Below are 13623 nucleotides of genomic sequence, written 5' to 3'. Positions count from 1 at the left end.
ACTTACATGGGAGGGTAAGGAGTTCTATATCTATCACCAAACACAAGACTAAAGAGCCTTTTTACAGCCCCACTGAGAGAGAACTAATCCTGGCCATTTGTCTCAGTAAGAGAGTATCCCTTTCCTCCCCGTTAGTCCCTTCCCCTCTTTTCCTTCCGCCTTGATCCCTGTACCTACAGTTTCCCCCCCCCCCCCCCGCACCGTTTTAGGGGTTTTCACCCTTAGACCTTATGATCTCCCTGCTTGTTGTGGAAAAGGGAGCATGAATCCTCATTATTGTTTCACTATTGTTCTAATATAGGGTATTCCCTCATGCTATTACTTAAAATCATTGTCCGTACCAATCATACATGTTTGTTTATTGTGGAAACAACAGAACAAGCTTATATTGCTGGACTTTCATTCTGTTCTTCATATGGTGACTCTTGCTGAATTATGTTAATCATAACATTTAAGAATGATGCTGTGCGACATTGCAGAGCAGACCCTGTATAATCTATATTGCACTAATGTGATTGTCTTCTGATTGCTGCTTGGCACAGTTGTACATGTATTTTCAATAAAGCTTGTTTCAAATAAAAAAAAAAACAAATCTGAGAAAATTAAATGGGAACATGCGGTTTGAAAAAACGCCACAAGATGGCATATAGGTAGAAAGTGGAGGTATCAGTGCATTTGCACGAGTACAAGTACTCATGCAAATACTTGGTATTGGTGAAACCCTACTTTTAAGAAATGATTTCTCTTAAGGCCCTTTCTTTTATCAAAACTCTGAATTTGAAGCTCTAGAAAACTTTTTTGTGTGGTGTTCTTGTAAAGGTTAGCGTTGGAATTCTTTTAGAATTCCTAGAGTAATTGAGTTCCTACAGGAAGGCCTAGATAAACGTTTATTGGCTTGTTAACTGAAGGGTCAAATTTAGTCTTTCTGTTTTGTTTCATAAAAAAATTGCTAAAATTCCTGGCTTTCAGGCCTTTGTTCAGACTTTGATCAGAATTAGAGCAAAACGGGTAGTGGTGTGACCAACTACAAAGGTGTATACTAAGTAGCACTCCTCATCATTTAACCACTGATAATAAAGATCTGTGTCTTTACTTATACACTATATTATCTTATATACTTATGACAGACAGGAATGTTCCTGCTATTCATTATGGTAAACACTTGAAGACATGAATGTTCCTGATTATGGGAACACATAAAGGGTAAAGAAAATTTTATTAATAATTTTTTTTTTAAAAAAAATGGGAAAAACACACAATGTAAAAACAGAGTGAAAACACAATTACTGAGCACCGTAAAGGTTAGTACTAGTGGGCTTGAAAGGTGAGTGTAACACTATATAAATGGGTAATATCCCAAATAGAGGTCCGATGTGAGTACTATAGATTGAGTCACCCTAAGATTGTGTGGAAATTGTAAATTTTTCCCAATTAAGGGAGATAAAATATTAGAAAAAAGAGACTTGATACGTTCATAGATAGTACTGAGTTTGATTTTCTCACCATGCATACATATAATTGCATAAGTTACTCTGAAGTAGAATACTCCTAATAAGATATAGAATATATAGATGCAAGAGTGCACCCATGTTGAAATTCAACTGGTGTGTGGAGAGCAACTGGTAAGAGGGGGTTATTGAAAGTCAAAATAATACATAAATATCTCCATATATTAGTATTAAGAAAAGAATGTATAACTAATAACTGAGTTAGCTGGTTATAAGCCAGTAAGATGGAGAGTAAGTTTAATTATTAAAGGGACATAATACTCATATGCTAAATCACTTGAAACTGTAAAAAGCTGACAGGAAAATATCACCTGAGCATCTCTATGTAAAAAAAAATATATATATTTTACCTCACAATCTCCTCAGCTCAGCAGAGTAAGTTCTGTGTAAAAAGTTATACTCAGCTGCTCCAAGCTGCAGGTAAAAAAAATAAATAAAAAAAAATGAAGAAATGAACAGCAGCCAATCAGCATCAGCAGTGCTGAGGTCATGAACTCTTTTACTGTGATCTCATGAGATTTCATTGTTACACTGAATAGGGAAATAACATGAGTGCACGAGGCTCATCCTTTCAGCTGTCCCGGGACAGACATACTAATATGCTGCTTAGAAATCCTTTACAATGTGATGTGGCTACTGAGGAACTTTTGAGGTAAAATATCTTTCTTTTTTACATAGAGATGTTCAGGTGATATTTTCTAGTCAGCTTTTTACAGCTATACTGCATCACTTTCAAGTGTTTAAACATTTGGGTATTATGGTCCTTTAAAGCGTTAATACCCCAGTCTGTCACTATAAATCTGTGATAAATATGTATACTGCAACTAATGCAAATGGTGTAAGAGTGGCATACAGTACTAACTGAAAATGTGTTTTTTCATTCATCCCATCTGGATGAACACTATTTAACACTATTTAAGAGATAGATCCATCTGCATTCTGATCTCAAAAGAGCTTTCTCTAAATTGCCACCTCTAATTCCAAGAGACATTTTCTCTAATCCTACACATTTCAGATTTTTTTAATTTGATTGATGGTAATGTACCAATTTTACCATCTTCTTTATCCTTTTTTGAATTCTTGATATTCCTGAGGTGCTCCTGTAGCCTTGTTCTGAAATGTTTACTCGTCATTCCAACATAAAATGTATTACAATCACATATAAGTAGATTATTCTCTCTGTGGAGCAACTAATATAATTTTGAATTTTCCACCATGATGAGGAGTGCTACTTAGTATACACCTTTGTAGTTGGTCACGCCATTACCTGTTTTGCTCCAATATACTAGTATACAGCACCCACTCCCTTAACAAATTTTTGTAATTTTATAAATTTGGTCATCATTTAGTAGTGCCATTCTCATTCCCCTCTCTTTTTTCCTTTGATCAGAATTAAACCAGTTATTTGTCCAGATTCTCCTCCTTGGAGTCTTAATCTGGTTTTGGGGGTTTTTCAAACTCCTCCTTTTGAGCCGTTACATAGTTTAGACCTTCAGCTTTTATCCTGGAAGGTTCTTTTTCTTCTAGCTATTTCTTCATCTAGAAAGATCTCTGAACTTTCATTTTTCTCATGCAAAACTTTTTTTTATTTTTTCATCAGGATAAGACTGTTCTTCACACTAGCTATTTTCTTAAATGGGTATCTACACTTTAGTTTCTACAGACACTATCTATCAGGAAATTGTGATTCCTTATTTTTTTCCAGCTCCTAAGAGCGCCTTCTCCACAAATTGAATTGTTTAAGAGCTTTCACATATAATGTAGAAGCCACAATAGATTTCAGATTTTGTTCTTCTCTTGTTCATCTCTTGTTCATTTTTCTAGGCCTTGCAAAAGTCAGTAAGCTATGGGTGTTACTTTGTTCATTTCACTAGAGAAGTTTCTACTTCTTAGGCCTTTCATAATGAGGCTTCTATTGATCAGGTTTGTAAGACAGATATGATGGCCCCTATTTAAGAAAGGTCTTGCGGACCTGATCCGACACTGCGGATCAGGTCCGCAAGACCTCGCTGAATAAGGAGAGCAATACGCTCTCCATATTCAGCATTGCACCAGCAGCTCACAAGAGCTGCTGGTGCACCGCCACCCCCTGCAGACTCGGGGGGTGTCAGTCAACCCGATCGTACTCGATCGGGTTGATTTCCGCCGATTCCTGTCCGCCTGCTCAGAGCAGACGGACAGGGTTATAGAGCAGCGATCTTTAGACCGCTGCTTCATAACTGCTGTTTCTGGCGGGTCTGAAGACTCGCCAGAAGCATGGGCCCACAAGCTCCCTACGGAGTTTATTAAATGGGCCCCTTTGTCTTCTTTACACACTTTTTCTAAATTGTATCACTTTGATGTGTATGCTTTGGCTGAAAGGTTCTGTGGGCTGTAGTGCTTGAATAGCAACGTTTTGCCTTCACTGTTTTTCTGCCTTGTTCATGGTGGTCTTGTGGACTCCACAGCTTGGTTATTGATTCTCACACGTTATGACTTGTGGGCTCTCATCATCTGATGAAAGAAAACAAAACTTATACTTAATGGATAAAATAATTTCTTTCTTAATGGTGAGAGTCGATGAGTCACGCCCTTTCTTTTTGTCCAGGTGGCAGCAGTGCTTGTTTTGCACTTCTTTGCCCTGCTTTAGCTTTCCTGCTTTTCTTTCTTTTACAAGATATGACGAGTCCACGGATTTCATCCTTACTTGTGGGATTTAATCTCCTGCTAGCAGGAAGTGGCAAAGAGCACCACAGCAGAGCTGTATATATAGCTCCTCCCTTCCCCTCCCCCTCCAGTCATTCTCTTTGCCTGCGTTAGTGATAGGAAGAGGTAAAGTTAGGTGTTTGTTTAGATTCTTCAATCAAGAAGTTTTTTATTTTGCAATGGTGCCAGTGAGTACTATTTTTCTCAGGGAGAAATCATTAGTCGCTTAATCCCTTGGAGGAGTGGAGACATCTTATTTTTCTGCCCTGATGCTAATGATCTTAGCAAACATTATCTAAGATCCTGCTGGTTTCCACAGAGCAGTTGAAGGTAGTGTAAAGAAATATCTTCAGTGTGGAGAACCGTGTCATGCTACAAGCAGCATTGAGGTATGTTCAGTCATTTGTTTCTGGGGAGACTTGTTACATCAGAACAGGCTGACATTTTTCCCTAACTGGGGAGGGATACTCAGTAAGCACTATAGATATGAAAATGGTGTTCCTGGATCCCCTTTTTATAATGATATTATCAGTGTGTTTGATTTTCACTTTTTCATATGTGGGCTGACGCTGGGAGATGCGGTTTGCTGTCCATGGGCTGGTGTTTTTTGGGTCATAAAAATAACAGGCCTGAGAGAGCATTATTATGGGGTTTTTTGGCACTTTTATTGTGAAAGAGTGTATATCGACATGTTTGGTTTTCAGCCCATTCGGGCTTCAGTGTGGCTCGAGTACGCCCACAGTGGGCGGGGCCTATTTTTGCGCACTCAGTCGCGCAGTCTTCATCCGGAACAAGCAGCACGGTCCTGAGTTCCGGTGGGGCCATAGTTGATTTGTACTCCAAGGGTACAGAGGGATTTAGGATCGCTATCTAAGCCGAAGCAGTGTAATCTGGGGGCAGGTAGGCGCAGGTGCAGAGGCCTTAAGTGTTGATAAAATTCATAAACTTCATAAAAGTTGATATTAGTTGATAAATATCTTACAAAACAAGCGGTGCAATATTGTAAAGTCTCTTGGAACACATAAGGGCATTTTTTATTACCGCAAACGCTATTTTGCTAATCACAGAAAAATTGTTGCACTTTTATTATTTAAAGGCACAGTACTCGTTTTTAGTAAAAAAATGTATCTATGTAATTTGACTTCAGAGCTAAATATATTGAGTTAAACCATTTATTACTGCTATTGCTAGTCTGTTTAACTTGTCTAAACTTGAGGAAACTACTTGTTCTATGTGTTTAGATGCCACTGTGGACCCCCTCTTACTTTTTGTCCCTTGTGTACTAAAAGGGCCTTACCATCTAAAGAGCAGATTTTATTTAAAGAAAGTGTGTCTAAGGATGATTCTCAGTCTGAGGAGAATCGGGGTATGCCGCCAAATTCTTCCCAAGCGTCACAACCTTTAACGCCCACCCAAGCGACGCCGGGTTCTTCAACCGCGTCTAATTAATTTACCCTGCAGGATATGGCTGCAGTTATGTCAACTACTCTTACAGAGGTATTATCGAAGTTGCCAGTGTTACAGGGCAAACGCAGTAGGACAGAGGTCAATGTGAATACTGAGTCCTCTGATGCTTTGTTGGCTATTTCCGATGTACCCTCACAGGGTTCTGATTTGGGGGTCAGGGAACTTCTGTCTGAGGGGGAACTTTCCGATTCGGGAAGTGTGTTGCCTCAGACGGATTCGGACGTCATGTCCTTTAGATTTAAGCTTGAACACCACCGCCTGTTACTTCGGGAAGTTTTAACGACTCTAGATGACTGTGACTCTATTGTGGTACCACCAAAGAAATTGTGTAAAATGGACAAATACTTGGAGGTACCTGCTTACACTGATGTTTTTCCGGTTCCTAAGAGAATTTCGGAGATTATTAAGATGGAATGGGACGGTTAAATCCCACAAGTAAGGATGAAATCCGTGGACTCGTCATATCGTTAAAGAAATAAATTTATCAGGTAAGCATAAATTTCCTTTTTTTCCCTCATATACTTTGGTGTGTTAGGATGTCTTTTTTGTCTCCTCGTAATGGTCAGGGAGGGAATATACCCTTATGTGGTGACTTGTGGACTCTCACCATCATAAAATAAATCAATTTATCAGGTAAGCATAAATTTAGTTTGTTCTGTTGTTTCAAGTACTTTTTGTGTGTATACAAAAAGAAAAAAGATAAGGAGGCCTATATATATATATATATATATATATATATATATATATATATATATATATATAGGTTGTGCTGTTAACTAGAATCTATTTTATATACAAATGTTAACCTCTAGGAGAAATGTCCCATACATTTTGTACTCTATAACAAATTGAAAACACAGTAAGGGTGAGCCATTTTACATGTAGTGTTTTTTTATTTGTATGTATTCTTAATTGTACCCAGCTTGTAGTGTGTCACACATATATAATCCAACACAGGCATTTAACCCTTTGAGTGCTAAGCACTTTCCCACCTGGGTGCTAAGCTAATTTGAGTTTTTTTTTTATTTTTTTAAATATATATATATATATTTTAGATCCCCAAGACTTATACGATTGCCTTTCCAACGGTGTGTCTAGGGGGTCTGTAGCTGCTTAGATGTCTGTGATGCAGGCTTTTAAGCAGCATGCCCCCTTTCACTCTACTTGTCATTGGGATTTTTCAATAAAGTTGGGCGGTGACGTCATCACGTCATTGCGCATAACGCCACCTGAGCCGTCGTTGGCACCTGACTGATACAATTTGCGACGACTCAGAGCCATCGTTGGCACTCAAGGAGTTAAAGGGACAGTCTAGTCAAAATTAAACTTTCATGATTCCAATAGGTCATGCAATTTTTAACAACTTTACAATTTACTATTATCACATTTGCTCAGTTCTTTGTTGCATTTATTTTAGATGACATAGCAAGTGGGGATGTTGCTTATACACAGAATATTTTATGCATTTTTTTTTTCTTCAGATGGATACATTTGTAAATCCACTGCGGAATTCAATGAGAAATGTTTCCAATGCAGTTAAGTCCATCCCTGACAGCTTTGCGGAAGGGATGACTAAAGTATCTGACAACATGGGTAAAATGTCTGAAAAGCTTGGACAAGATATAAAACAATCATTTTTTAAGGTAATACATTAACAGTGAAAATCAGTTTTGCAGGGCAATTTAGCTAAATGATACCAAATATTCATTGGCGTACAACCAAAATTACTTTAGTTTGTGCCTGATAAAAAGATTGTAATACAGATATATCCACATATAAAGTTTTCCATCACAGTAAAAATAAGTGTCTCAACATATAATTTAATAATATATTAAATGCATTATATTTGTAAGCATATGTGCTGCTTTGTTGTTGTATTCAGAAATGGAAATAGTGGAAAAGGAGAGAGAGGGGAGTGGAAAGAAGGGAGGCTGAAAGGCAATAAACATAAGAATATCCTACAAACTAATTAAAGGGATAGGAAAGGCAGAATTAGCCTTGCATGATTCAGATAGAGCATGTCATTTTAAGACATTTTTAAATTCACTTCTATTTTCAAATGTTCTTTGTTCTTTTAGTATCCCTTGTTTAAAAATAATTTACACATATCCTGCACTAGTGGGAGCTAGTTCCTGATTGGTGCCTGCACACATTTGTCTCTTGTGATTGGCTAACTAGATGTATTCAGCTAGCTGCCAGTAGTGCAATGCTGCTACTTAAGCAAAAGATAACAAGATAATGAAGCAACTTGGATAATAGAAGTAAATTGGAAAGTTGTTTAAAATTGTTTGTTCTATCCAAATCATGAAAGACAATTTTTGGGGTTTCCTGTCCCTTTAAAGGGATATGAAACCTAACATTTTTCTTTTTCTTAATTTTCATGATTCAAAGAAAAACATGTGATTTAAAACGGCTTTCCAATTTACTTATTTTATCCAATTTGCTTCATTCTCTGGGTATTGTTTTTTGAAGGAGCAGCTATGAACTACTGGGAGCTATCTGAAGACATCTGGTGAACCAATGAAGAGGCATTTTTGTGCAGCCACCAATCGGAATGTAGCTCCCAGTAATGCATTGCTGCTCCTGAGCCTACCTAGATATGCTTTTCAACTAAGGATACCAAGAGAATGAAGCAATTTAGATAATGGAAGCAAATTGGAAAGTTGTTTGAAATCAAATTTTTTGTTTGAATCATGAAAAAAATGGGTTTCATGTCCCTTTTAAGCTTATACTTTATAGGAAATACAGAGAGACTTGTTGGGCTGCTAGTCCTTATCTGCTGTCAAAATCTGTTTATCTTTCCCTGTAACAAAGAGGCTTCATGCCTGAAGAGTAAAGAGTTGTAAGATTCCTAAAGAGAGAATAACACATATTGAAGAGTGACGTTGACGACTCGACACTTGATTTCTTTGCATTATAAGTCCCTTGAAGAGTCCTTTGCATTATTCTTTTCCAAAATGTGTGTGCTGCATCTTATAAGCTGAACATACAGTATTTATTTTTACTTTGGTCCTTGTCTCAGAATTTTACTTTGGTCTCAGAATTAAAAAAAACAAAACTATAAGAATGCATTTAGGAATTTCAGCATCACGGTTTCAGCAGAAGCGTGCCAATAACACTGAACCCTTAATATTTTTAAAATCAAAACACTGATATTTTTAGTACACTGTACACTTGCTATTTCATTGCCCTTTAAAGCGATCCTTAAAGTGAGAACAAAGCAATAGATATTACGTTTAAAAATAAATAAATATATAGGGCCTTAAAGGGACATGATGCCAAAATTTATTCTTTCATGATTTCGATAGAGAATGTGATTTTAAATAACTTCCCAATGTATTTCTATTATCTAATTTGTTTAGTTATTTTTTGTATCCTTTGTGTAAAAGTATATCTAGGTAGGATGAAAGCTGCTGATTGGTGGCTGCACATATATGCTTCTTGTTATTGGTTTTCAGCTAGGTCCCAGTAGTGCATTACTGCTATTTCAACAAAGGATATCAAAAGAATGAAACAAATTAGATAATAGAATTTAATTGGAAAGTTGTTTAAAATTGTATGATCTATCTGAATCATGAAAGAAAGTGTTTTGGGTTTCACGTCCCTTTTAAGATTGTTTAGCTCTAAAGGAAATGTGCAATTTGGTATTCTATGCACGCACTCAGTGTTTTGCTTTTCCTTTAGTAGGAAGATGCGCCAAACAGAGCTTCCTCAGATCTATGTAAGAAGTTGTTCTTCCTGCTAATACGTCTATTAGAGTTGCATTGGTCCTAACTCAGCAGCAAAGATTCATGTTGTCTCAAAAATATGGGAGATAACTAAATATACATTTACCAATAAGTACATTTTTTCTTATTTGAAGTATTGGTAATTTATGAAAAGCCCACCCAAATACACCATTTGTTGTGTGCATCCTTTGCCTGGTTTTAATATCAGAACCTATTTTGCTTTATCATACAGTGAAGGCAGCAGGAAAGGGAGAGTTTTATTTAGGTGGAATAATTCTGATGATTTCTGGAACATTTTTACCTAGTGTAAGTGTGCATGACACTATGTACTTAACAGTGAAGATTCTGTTATTTTTACGGAATAATAAACCCAGATTTTTTTCTTTCATGATTCAGATACAACATGCAATTTTAAGGAACTTTGTAATTTACTCCTATTATCAATTTTTCTTTGTTCTCTTTATTTGAAAAAGCAGGAATGTAAGCTTAGCAACCAGCCCATTATTGGTTCAGAACCCTGGCTAGCGCTTACTGATTGGTGGTTACATTGTGACACCAATCAGCAAGATCTACCCAGGTGCTGAACCAAAGATGTGCCAGCTCGTAAGGTTACATTACTGCTTTTTCAAATAAAGATTCCAAAAGAACGAAGAAAAATTAATAATAGGAGTAATTAGAAAGTTGCTTAAAATTGCATGTTCTATCTAAACCATGAAAGAGAAAAATTGTGCTTAGTATCCCTTTAACTATGGAGTTTTGTATATCTAAGCATTAAAGAGACATACAACAGGTTGAGGCCTGTGCATATCCTAAAAGGGCTAATTAATTAAAAATAGTTTGCATTAAAAATTTGCTTAAAAAATTGCTGCCAATTATTTTAGAAGCAGCCAACTCCCCCCAGGCATTGTTCACAGCTTCTAGGCATGCTCCAGCAGATAATCCCTATGCATTTTTGCATTCTACCAAAATAATAGATATAGATACAGCCATAGAAGGAATTGTGTGGGGGGAGTTAGAGCTTTACAATTCAGAAACTAAAATGAAAGGGCACTGCAGTATAATATGCCTAGTCATACACCAATAAAATGCCTAATGAAAGCTTAAAAAAAATCTACAACCTTCTGACTATCTTCAATGTTTGTTTTCTTAGTATAACAATTTGTATCATTATTCTACCATTTAGAATGTACATTGACCAGAAATATCAGAACTATCAAAGTGTATCCATTTTGCATTTTAACGTTTTTAGACGAGCTTCTGGGTAATAGTAATAGTTTTGTATGTGTGCTTAAATGTATTTATAATCACAGATTACCAACAATATAGACAAAAATGGTTACATATTCTTTTTACTACTCTCTCATTTTAACAAGTATTTAACATTCCTTTCTATCAAAGCCTCCGACCCTTCTAGCAAAAAGTGATGCAGATCCTGAGCACTGTCGAGTATCTGCACAGCTGGATGACAATGTAAGTTAAAGCAATTATTGTATTACTTGATGAATTATGTAAAGGTTTCATTCTGCTCCCAACGCTGCTTTTGATAACTACATAAAGCAGGCCAATATGCTAATCATTTATAGGTAAGTAAAGTTGATTTATTTTGCTACACAAATATTTAAAGGGGCACTCAAGTCAAAATAAAACTTTCATGATTCAGAAAGAGCAGCAATTTTAAACAACTTTTTCATTAACAAAATGTGCAGTCTTTTTATATTTACACTTTTTGAGTCACCAGCTTCTACTGAGCATGTGCAAAAATTCACAGATATAATATATGTATATGCATTTGTGATTGGCTGATGACTGTCACATGATACAGTAGTGGAAACAGACATAACTTTAAATTTGTCAGAATAAAATCTACTAATTTGAAGTTCATACTGAGTGCTATTGCATTGTCTTTTTATCATGCATTTGTTGATTATGCAAATTACTCTATTTACTGGTCTTTTAAAGTGCTTTTGCTAAAGGGGGTATTAAAGTGAAAACAAAGATCATATCTTATTTAGAATATAAATGAGACCACAAAGTCATAAATTAAACTATCATGATTCACATACTGCATGACATTTTAAACAACTTTCCAATGTACATCATTTATCAAATTTGCTTTGTTCTCTTGGTAGCTTTTGTTGGAGAGAAGGCTTGTAGCAGCACCAAACTACTTGGAGCTAGTTAAACAATTCTGAGCCAAAGACAAGTGGCATCTTTATGCAGCCACTAATCACCAGCTAACTCCCTTTTGATCCTACCTAGGTATGCTTTTAAACAAAGAATACCAAGAAAAGGAAAGCAAATTTATCTTTCATTTCACATTTTCTTAATAGGATTCCCTAATTGGCTCATATTTTAGTAGCAGACATTGTACATCCTTCAAAATGTTCCCAAATACCTTCACTAATTTTGATTTGTTTATTTTTTTACAATAAAAAGAGAAATTCTTAATATTTATGGCCAACATTTTCTGCTTCATTTGTTCAGTGACTATTACTGGGACTTTTTGAACACACCCTAGCCTGGCCACATGTTTTCTGTGTTTCTAAGAATCTGGTGGGTAGTTTGCATGACCTAACACAAATCTGATTTCCAGTGCTGATCTTTTTTGTTTACAGGTAAAATGTTCTCTCTGCTGTAAATAATCATTTTAGATTTTGCTATAGCACATTCAGTACTTTTAGGTAAGCAGTTCCAATTCCTCTTGGAAACACAAAGAGGTGTTCAGGCTTGTCCTATTTCATTAATGTAACCTTCATGTAGATTTTGGTTTCTAACTTTTTGGAGTGTTTAGATTAGGGCTGTGATGCTCATAAAAGGGACATGAAGGTCAAAATGAATCTTTCATGGTTTAGATGGAGCCTGCAGTTTTAAATTACTTTTCAGTGTACTTCTGATATCAAATGTATTTGTTGTCTTTGTATAATTTGTTGAAAAGGATAACTAAATAGGCTCAGCAGTAGCATTGCACTACTGGGAGGTTGCTGGTGATTGGTGGTTATGCCTCTTTTCACTGGCACACCAGATGTGTTCAGCTAGGTCCCAATCACTCTTTGATGCTCTTTAAATGTGTGTTTAACCCTATTTTTAGTGGTCAAACACATACTTATATGCAAGCATTAGTGTAGAAATAACATTTTTCCTTACCAAAATATTAATCATGGATAATACTCTCCTCAAGGATGCTAATCTCCCAAACCCTGTGGTGTCTAGAAATAGATTTAATGGCAACAAAGGACAATTGCAGGGTTTAGAGCATTTGCTATAGATGCAATGGTAAGATCTTGAAAGCTCAGATTTATGTATTTTCCTCCAAGAACCCTGCTTCATAGAGCCTTCTTTTATATTTTAGACCAAGTACCTCTTTTTGGACGGTTTCTAAATTATTTATATCCTTTTGGAGATCTGGTCTCCAGAACTGTGCACACTATTCAAGATGTGTTCTGTAAAGTGTCACAAGAACTTTTTTATTAGTGCTGCTAATACCTCTCCCAATTCAACTAAGTATTTACTGCTGGATTGTTTACCAAATTTTAAATCTTCTGAATTAATAATTCCAAAGTCAGTTTCTCTTTAGTTAGTCAGTAAATGCTTAATTTCTTTCATAAAAGTGATTAGAGTCCACGAGCCTTTACCCCTGGGAAATTCACTACTGGCCACTAGGAGGAGGCAAAGATTGCCTAAACTCCAAGAGCACTTAAAGGGACATGAAACCCAAATGTTTTCTTTCATGGTTCAGATAGAGAATACAATTCTAAAAAAAGTTTGCAAATGTACTTCTATTATCAAATTAGCTTAGTTCTCATGTTATTCTTTGTTGAAGAGGTAGCTAGATATTTAGTGTGTACTGTCTGGAGCACTTTGTGACAGGAAGTAGTGCTGCCATCTAGTGCTCTTGCTAATGTACAACATATAGTGCTGCACACATGCACACTCCTGTCCGGAACTTACCTGCCTGCTTTTCAACAATGGATAACAAAACATGAAGAAATAATAGATTGATATTTTAAACAACTATCTAGTTTACTGCTATCTGAATCATGACAGAACATGTTTGGTTTTATGTCCTTTAGATGAAGAATTGAGATGCTCGTTATGTTTCTTCTGTGAGATGGGTTATCAGACCAATTTAAGGCCCCTTCTGTTTTGACAGCTACTTTTTGGACAGAGGGAAGTTTATGGAGTATTGGGTAGTGGCACAATTACTCCCATTGGGAGTTTATCACAGACCCTACTAC

At 36.2% G+C, this 13623-nt stretch overlaps 1 protein-coding gene across 2 annotated transcripts in view; it reads left to right on the top strand.

The window, feature by feature from the left end:
• The window catches only part of SNX13 (sorting nexin 13), an 882412-nt gene that overhangs the window by 830866 nt on the left and 37923 nt on the right, over positions 1–13623 (top strand). The window contains exons 21-22 of one of the 2 annotated variants that reach the window (XM_053714125.1): positions 7142–7303; positions 10787–10858. In XM_053714125.1, coding sequence (XP_053570100.1) covers positions 7142–7303; positions 10787–10858 — 234 coding nt within the window. The remainder of the gene's footprint in view (positions 1–7141; positions 7304–10786; positions 10859–13623) is intronic. The other variant, XM_053714126.1, reaches the window with a different exon arrangement.

This window comes from Bombina bombina, chromosome 5, assembly GCF_027579735.1.
Source record: "Bombina bombina isolate aBomBom1 chromosome 5, aBomBom1.pri, whole genome shotgun sequence".
Classification (NCBI taxonomy): Eukaryota; Metazoa; Chordata; class Amphibia; order Anura; family Bombinatoridae; genus Bombina; species Bombina bombina.
This window is presented reverse-complemented; position numbering and strand designations above follow the sequence as displayed.